The sequence below is a fragment of the Convolutriloba macropyga genome, chromosome 1 (genome assembly GCF_964194025.1).
Source record: "Convolutriloba macropyga chromosome 1, txConMacr16.3, whole genome shotgun sequence".
In the NCBI taxonomy this organism is placed as follows: domain Eukaryota; kingdom Metazoa; phylum Xenacoelomorpha; order Acoela; family Convolutidae; genus Convolutriloba; species Convolutriloba macropyga.
Window position 1 is genome coordinate 8,770,619 of NC_134468.1, and position 8,793 is coordinate 8,779,411.

General features: G+C 37.8%; 1 protein-coding gene across 1 annotated transcript; it reads left to right on the forward strand.

The window, feature by feature from the left end:
- The first annotated feature begins 1,348 nt into the window (after positions 1-1,348).
- LOC142345325 (uncharacterized) lies at positions 1,349-2,691 on the forward strand. Its single transcript, XM_075397326.1, has 4 exons — positions 1,349-1,476; positions 1,652-1,804; positions 2,005-2,236; positions 2,442-2,691. The coding sequence occupies exons 1-4, from the start codon at positions 1,369-1,371 to the stop codon at positions 2,561-2,563; spliced, it is 615 nt and encodes a 204-aa protein (XP_075253441.1). The 5' UTR covers positions 1,349-1,368; the 3' UTR covers positions 2,564-2,691.
- The last annotated feature ends 6,102 nt before the right edge of the window (positions 2,692-8,793 follow it).

Here is an 8,793-nt window from a genome sequence, read left to right on the forward strand (position 1 = left end):
GGTAAGCATTAGTAGTATAGTCTCCACTTTTAAGTATAGTACTGTTAAATTTTGATTTTGATAACGCAAATTAATTACCTAAGAATTGAAGAGGGGGTAGCCAAAATAAACCTGGCGGGATTGTAAAAGCCTTTTTAGCGCTCTTTTAAGCTTTTGTCTGTGTTTTCTAAGGAGTACAATTGGGAGAAGTTTCATCACTTGATGGAGCGCATTGCTGCTAGACTAGACGCGAGCAATGAAGTTCTTGCACAGTATATGAGCTTCGCAAAGAAAGCGATGGACGAGATTAATAGACTTCATCAAAATTCGCAGCCGAACCTGAACACAGCTGAACCGGATGAGGAAATAGACGAGGGAGAGGTTGAAAAATACGTCTTCAGCGGAGTAAATCTACTTGCTCTAGGTGGTACGACTTACAGAGAAAAAGCTTTAAATATCGCTAATACAATGTGGACAGAAGATGAGAGAGCCAGATACTGCATCGAGCCAAAAAAGCAGCTTACAAAGCATCGAGAGAAAGCTGATAAAGAAAGAAGCGACGTATTCCGTGAGGTGATGGGAATAATAATGAAGAGCGACTTCTCGGAAGAAAGTTATCGTTCAATTCTGAGATATGTGAATCAACAAGGATTGGACATAGACAGCAAACGTCGAAGATCGCTCCAAAAAGAGAATCATCCCCCTTCTAATGAATGTGCATCTGTGAATTAGGTTACGCTCTGCAAGGGACGTAACAATGATAAGATAAACATGTAACTTAAGTTTGTAAGATTTTTATTTCGTTCACCGATTAAATGTTCCTAAGCTCTTTTGAGAGTTCGATTGACTCCGTTTATATTCGATCTGTTAATATGATCCGTTAATAAGAATTCGGCGTAGGTAGGGTTAGTATTTTGACACCGTAGCTGATTGCAGGTAGATGCTGAAAAAAAGATGCTGTAACTTTGTTTGCGAGATTTTATTCAACTATTTGTTAATGTTTGTTAATGTTAGTTAACTCTTTAGTGCTTGTTTGAATCCTGAAACTGGACGAAGCTAAGATTATCATTTTGTCAATATAGTAGATAATAGCTGCGTTTTCTGCAGTAATTTTTTGCAGTTGAAAAATTTGTAATATCCGGAAAAATTCAGACTTTTTGCTATTATTGTAGACGTTTCTCTTGTTTTATTCTTATTCGTTCTGCCGTTAGATTTAAGTTCTGTTTTGTTTATAAGCAAATTGATGCCTTATTTCTGGAACCTAATTCAATTTTTTTTTGAATTTTTGATAGAATGCGAAATGCCCAAGTAAAAACTTTGGATCTTAACTGATGGTCTTCAAAAAAAAAATTGCCTTCAGATTTGCGTTGCGCTTAATTTCGTTGAGAAATGGAGAAGATAGATGATAATCAATGTAGTTCTGCCAAATTCTCTATGAAACCTGTTGTTTTGTCAGAAGATCAAGGAAGTAGAGATGCTAACTCAGCGAACAATGAGGTAAAGTTCATCGTTTGTTTAAAGGATATTCTATGATCTCAGCTAGGATCAAATGGTTTTTGGGAATATTTTCGAAATTATTTGCTCAGAAAGTTTTCTAAATGAGATTTTAATTGTTACTATGAGAGTTGAAGTAGGACTACGTCATATGACTTTGTCTTGGTTGTGGTTTCAGCATGTCTTAAAAGCTAAGAAACTGAAGTTGGACGAGAAAGGAGTTTGCATTAACGCCTTGAAAAATGTTGAGGAAGCACTGAGGCGTAGCAACAAATTGGAAGTTGAGGCGCGCAACCAAATGCTAGCGGTTTCGAAGATGCTCAGGCAAATCGTTAGTTAGCTGAATACTCTGTTTCGAGGTTTTATTATAGTAGTTGAGCGGATTAATTCCTATCTTTCTGGTTTTTAAATGCGTCAATGTTTATTTACAATATGGCATCACGCTCTCCGCTGGACTTTTGAGTGTAATGTCTGTTAGCAGTTTTACGGGAAAGCGTTTTTAGTTGACTGAGAGAAATATTTTTTGTTCAGAATACCAAGGAGGCTGAGAAGCGTCGTAAAGAAGCTAACAAACATCTTTTCTATAAAGGAAAGGACCTCCTGGCGTATGACGGTGCACGAGATGACTATGCTGGTTTTGGTCGTTACCTAAGCCGGTGCATTCTTTCGAAGGAAGAGCGCATGAAAACTTGCTGGTTTGCGCAGCGGATGACTATAAAAGGGAGAGTTAATGCCTCTATTGAGGACGAAAAATTTTTTCGGGGTAACTTTTTTAAGCTCTCTGAGTGGATGTTTTTTATGATCTAAACTTTAGTCAACTTAAGCATATCTCGAGCACTATTATAGAGAGAAGTTTTTCTTGAAAAACGCTGTACAGAACAGTGACTGCGCTTAGTTGTAGTTTGAAATCTTGAGATTGTTTCAATGTGTTAGTAGTTTATTCGTATAATCAACTATTAGTTGTTTAGATGCTGTCAAAATGTTCTGCGGTGACAACTTGTATGCTCTCCGTCGGGTTAAGGATGCGGCAAATGCATTGGGAGTCAGAGAACGTGCTTCATTGAGTTCTGGTGTATCTGACAATAACTAGAAACATAATTATTCTACTGGTGTTCATGTTTTGTGTATAGTTGATTTCATGCAATTGCGTTTTTGTCAGCGCTCTGAAAAGGACGCTGGCAGTTTTTGAAAAGTTTTTGATATTGTAACTAGTTTTACGTGAACTTCTGCATCTGTGAAACATTGTTTCCGTTACATTTAAATACTTATGAAGACGCAAATTATGTGAGCCTTTGTTTTTGTGCACAATAATTCATTGTAGTTTTGCTCTAGAAAATTGTTGAGATAAGACAGGCTTCAGATCAATTTCAGTTGAAAACTTACTCCGAATTTGTCGAAAGGCGTTCTGATTTTTAAACATTTTTCCAGAAAAGAATGACTCAGAGCAACGCGAAATTCTATTCATCTGCAGCAAAAAGTTTTGTTCAGTCGGGTGTGAATTGGAAACAGCTAGCCAAAATTGACTCTGAATTGACAAAAAAGTGGGTAGATGGGACCAATTTCTCTTCTCACAAAATAGTGGTTCCTGAGGAGAGAGACGAAAGAAGCGATGATGAGGTTTTTTTGCATGGTTTTCTTGATGGAGAATATGGTAAGAGTAAGCTATCGGTGGACTACAAAACTGTAAGTTATTTACCATCAGGCAATTTTCAACAAATTGGATTGTTTGCGAAGCAAAATGTAGAGAAGGGTGAAACTATTAACGGCATAATTGGTTTTCTTGCTGAAATAACTGATAATGAAATTGTTCCCGGTTTTAACGATGTGTCAATTCTCTATAGCGAGTTAAAAAATGTGCAATGGGTAATGTTAGGACCAATATCGTTTGTGAACGCATCTTGTAAGTCAAACATTGAATATAGGCAAAAAGGACGACTGGTATATTGTGTGGCGTTAAGAAATATTAAAGTAGGAGAGGAACTAACAGTGTTTTATTACAGGCATTTCTTCGGAAATTTCAATGTTGACTGCTTATGCCCATATAAAACCCGGCACGGTGACCCCTGCCCTGCTGACCCAGAGCCATTAAAAAAGCGAAGGAAGCAGGAGCATAATTTAAGCAACTTTTCTACTCCGCAAGGTAACGGAGAAGCTTTCTTGTCGTCTCGGACTCCGGTAAGAAAAATTTTTCTCGAAAAGTTGCCGCCGCGTCGTGCTCTCTACGGAACGCCTGCTGACAATGATGAAGATGATACAGACCTGCTTCTCTCCTACGAATCGGTTTTTGGCGATATCGAATCAAATCGTAGCCCGCAGCGGGAAAACGTTATGCACAGTTTAGATAGGTTTGATGCAGATTTTGAGGCGAGCACTGAAAATTTAGGCTCCGAGGAAAACGAAGTTGTTGATTCTACTCCTCTAAGGCTCGATGTTTTCGAGGATGACGCGGATAATCGGTTCGAACGCAATGATGATATTATTAGGAATTCTCTATTTCAGGACAACGAAACAACGCTGTTTGCTGGATCGCATTTCTCAACAGAGTCTTTCATGCGTGAATTTGATTGCATTTCTGACCAGCATAAACTTTCAAAAGTTGCGCGTTCTGATTTTTTAAAACTAGTTGCAAAAGTTTTACCTGTTCCCAATAATCTATTTGAAAAACTATCAATTTTTCACCTGCCGACCGTCAGTAAAACAGATTTTGAAAATGCAAGCTTTTGTTGTGTAGACATTAAAACTCAAATTGAAAAAATCCTTTTGAAAAATGCAAAGTTTGTGTCGGCTTCCTGGAGCAGTGATTGCTCATGGGAAACAAATTGGGATTGTTTTTTTCGACAGGAAGTTCAGTTAGTTCTAAATATCGACGGTGCGCCTGTTTTCAAGTCATCTAAGTTCTCTGTGTGGCCAATTTGGGTTCAAGTTTTTAATCTACCACCTAAATTGAGAGGTGCTTTTTCTAATCTGGCCCTTTTAGGACTCTGGCATGGAAAATCAAAGCCAGATTTTGCAAAACTTTTGCCGCTAATGGTTTTTGAAATAGAGTCTCTAACTGAATCAAAATTAAATGTTGAAAATCTAGGAACGCTGAGATTTCGTGTCCGTTCTTTTGTTGCTGACATGCCTGCAACTGCATGTATACTGTGCATGGTTCAATTTAATGGATACTCTTCCTGCCCGCACTGTTATATAAAGGGTTTTTCAAAAAATCGGAGAATGCTTTTCCCTGTTAGAAAATGTTTCAAGTTGCGTGAAGCGAAGGATTTTCAAGCTTGTGGCTACATTGCAGAAGTTTCTAAAACCGTAGCGTTTGGTGTGAAATCGCTGACACCATTGCATAAAGTTATGACCTTACCATGGGATTGCCCTATTGATCCAATGCATCAGATTTTTTTAGGTACCGGAAAAGTGCTCTCAAAATTAATTGTTTCTCAAGCTAAAGGTGTTTTGTTTGAAACCGCCGAGGCGCAGATAAAGCTAATCAAAATTCCTTTTGATGTAAAACACAGAGTAAAATCGTTAACCGAAATAACTTTCTGGAAGGCATTTGACTTCAAAATATTTTTTTTCCACGTCGGACCTCTCATATTTAGAAACTTGAAAATTTCAAAATTGCTCTATAAAAGTTTTTGCACGCTGTCGGTGGCTATTAGGCTGTTAAGTGATAAAAAAGTCTTAGATGCTAATATCATGGAAGCTGAAAATTTGATAGATCTTTTCTTCGAAAGTTTTGTTGATCTCTATGGCATTGATTCGCAATCGTTCAATTTTCATACAATGAGGCATATTTGCGAACAGGTCAGACGCATCGGACCCCTGTGGCTTTTTACTGCGTTTTGCTTTGAGTCGGCTAATCATGGTTTACTTAGTGCAGTGCAAGGTACCATAAAAAGACCTGAATCAATTGTGCATCAATTCATAAAACATCAAGCATCTTTCGCGAATGCCCAGGAGTCAACTCATGTGAACTATCTGAAAGGACTAACAGTTGTCGATGATGTAGTAAGAGATTTTTGTAAAGAGAGTGGAGTTGATTTCTTCTTTTCTCGCTTTATAAGTCCGTTTGGTCAATGTTTTGCTTCCATGTCTTACACTAGAATTGGCAGTAATCTCGGCGACTGTCTGTTTCAGCTGGGCGATAAACGTTTTTTCCGAGTGGAAACATATTTTTCCTCTAGTGAAAGCACTTATGCTGTAGGTAAGGCCGCCAAAAATGTGCAAAAACTTGATCTTCTTGAAAATGAAATTACATATGATTTTTTCTATGAACTTTTTGGACTGGAAGAACTCGAAATCATTTCAACTGACAATATTATCAGTAAAACTGTTGTCTTAGTGCAGGGAAGCACTCTGTTAGTGAGTGTTATGAGGGAAGGTTTTGAACATAATTAAATCCTTTTTTTTTTGCCGTTTTTTGTTTTTTGTTTTTTTTTGTTTTTTCGTTTTTTTCCTTAGCTGCGCTGAAAGGGCCAGCTAGTTCTTGGGCTTTAAATTTTTTATTAATTTTCATCATCTGTTTTAGAAATTCCTTCGTCATTGTGGGTGACAGCAACCTCGTCCGCTTAGGGGAACAAATTGAAGAGGACATCATGCTCCGCAGTTTCAATGTGAAAACATTTTGCAAGCCTGGAATGCGGGCAAAACATCTAGATGCCAACGATCTCCTTTACTGTAGCAAATTTTCACACTGCCTGATAATGTTAGGGAATAATGATGTCAGTCAGCATCCAACGAAAGCCTGGATCAAACCCGAATCTCCCATTAAAACTGCAGCTCGGATAGCTGGCTTTGCTCTTAGATTAAAAAGTAAAAACGTTAGAGTGAAAGTTATTGGCCTCCTCTCGCGACCTGATGTAAACTATAACTTAGTAAAGGAAACTAATTATTTCCTGATGCTTATCTTGGGAGTGGATTATGTAGGTCCTAGAAAAATTCACTCCAGTCATTTCATTCGCCCAGGATTTCCCCGAGACTTAGCGCATCTTAATTATCATGGCAAAAAGCGGGTTCTGTCTCTGTTCCTGCGTATTATCCGAAGTAGATATGAGTAATCTTACCATTAACTTTATCTCAAACTTCATCTATTGGTATTTATATTAATAAAAACAATACATATTTACCAAATGCTTTACTGATAACTTGTTTTCTCTTATCTATTCGAGATTGTTCAATGTTAATGTTTCTGTAGCATGTTTATTCTATTAATAATTTCAAAAAACCAAATAAAAAATAAAAAAAACAAGCAAAATCATTGCAAAATCAAAAAAATAGTTATAGATTATTGTTGTTAATATTTGTTTTTGGTTAATTGTTTCTTGGTATTTAATCGGAAAATAGTTGAAAGTTTGACGTTATGTTGTTCAAATTTCTGTTCTGTCAACTATTTGTTTGTTGGTATCTATTCGAGATTGTTCGATGTTAATATTACTGCATCATGGTTATTCTATTAGTATTTACAAAAAAAATTCAAAAAAAAAATTGAAAAACCTTTAAAAAAGAAAAAGGCGAAAACAAAATTAGCTGTTATAGAATAGCCGTGTTCATATTTGTTTTTGATTACTTGTTTCTTTGTATTTATTCGGGAGTTAATAAAAGTTTGACGTTATTTTGTTCAATTTACCGTTCAGGTTGATAATTCATGCTTAATAATTTATGATAATTTGTTTTTTGATTACTTGTTTATTGGCTTCTATTCGAGATTGTTCGATGTTAATGTTCCTGCCTCATAGTTATGCTAAAAATTGTTGCAAAAAACAAGAATTAAAAACTGCAAAACCATAAAATAAAACGAGAAAAGAAAAAAATTATCTTTAATAGTGGCAGATTTGTTTGAAAAATGAAACATGGTTGACAGTATTAAGCACTTATCTTCAAAAAGCTGCGCTGTAAGGGCCAGCCGAAAGTTATATGAAAATCGAAAAAATTTTCCTGAACTCCGAAACGACTTTTCCTTCAATCTGGTCTGGACTTCAATTCGGAATGTGAAGATGGAAACTAAAGGAGTTGACAGTTGGTGATAACGAGCGACAGGCAAGTTGTCCGCCGACGCTTTTCGGGCACGTCGTGCCCTGTTTTGGACACACCGTGTCCTTTTTTTCCTTTTTTGCTTTTCTTTTTTGGTGCGCTTTGTTTTTTTCTGGGGTGGATTTCAAGGGGGAACATAGCGTCCAGGATTTTGCTTATGCACAATTAAGATTCAAGGTGTTGGTTCCTGTTTGGCCACTTGAGCCTAAGGATTTGCTTTTGGGTGTTTTGACGGTTTCACCCCTCCCTTTAGCGTGCGCTTTTTTGTTGTTTTCTCCGTGTCGTGCCTTTTTCCGTTTTTTGGCGTGCGCTGCGTTCTTTTTTCTTTGAGGATAGAGGGTACTAATGATGCCTTCGGAGGCAATGTGAGTTTTCTGCCTGTGCTTTTTGGGCACATCGTGCCCTGTTTTTGGGACACACCGTGTTCCTTCTTCTTTTTTTGCTCCTCTCGTTTTTCGTTTTTTTCTGGTGTGCTTTTCCTTTTTTTTTGGTGGGTTCGATGGGGCACATATAGTGTCCCTTACTTTGCGCTGCTTGCTTTCTTTTTTGTTTACTGGTAATTTGCTTTGCCCAGTTTGTGCTTATGCACAATTAAGATTCAAGGTGTTGGTTCCTGTTTGGCCACTTGAGCCTAAGGATTTGCTTTTGGGTGTTTTGACGGTTTCACCCCTCCCTTTGGCGTGCGCTTTTTTGTTGTTTTCTCCGTGTCGTGCTTTTTTTCCGTTTTTTGGCGTGCGCTGCGTTCTGTTTTCTTTGAGGATAGAGGGTACTAATGATGCCTTCGGAGGCAATATCAGTTTTCCGCCTGAGCTTTTTGGGCACATCGTGCCCTGTTTTTTGGGACACACCGTGTTCCTTCTTTTTTTGCTCCTCTCGTTTTTCGTTTTTTTTCTGGTGTGCTTTTCCTTTTTTTGGTGGGTTCGATGGGGCACATATAGTGTCCCTTATTTTGCGCTGTTTGCTTTCTTTTTTGTTTACTGGGCATTTGCTTTGCCCAGTTTGTGCTTATGCACAATTAAGATTCAAGGTGTTGGTTCCTGTTTGGCCACTTGAGCTTAAGGATTTGCTTTTGGGTGTTTTGACGGTTTCACCCCTCCCTTTGGCGTGCGCTTTTTTGTTGTTTTCTCCGTGTCGTGCTTTTTTTCCTTTTTTTGGCGTGCGCTGCGTTGTTTTCTTTGAGGAAGGAGGGTACTAATGATGCCTTCGGAGGCAATGTGTTTTCCGCCAGCGCTTTTTTGTTATGTTGTGCCTTGTTTTGGGACACACCGTGTTCCTTTTTTTTGCTCCTCTTGTTTT

Coding starts and splice junctions, on each gene's coding strand:
- LOC142345325 (XM_075397326.1), top strand. CDS start 1,369: ATGGAGAAGATAGATGATAATCAATGTAGTTCTGCCAAATTCTCTATG. Junction 1,477..1,651: donor CTAACTCAGCGAACAATGAG/GTAAAGTTCATC, acceptor TTGTGGTTTCAG/CATGTCTTAAAAGCTAAGAA. Junction 1,805..2,004: donor CGAAGATGCTCAGGCAAATC/GTTAGTTAGCTG, acceptor TTTTTTGTTCAG/AATACCAAGGAGGCTGAGAA.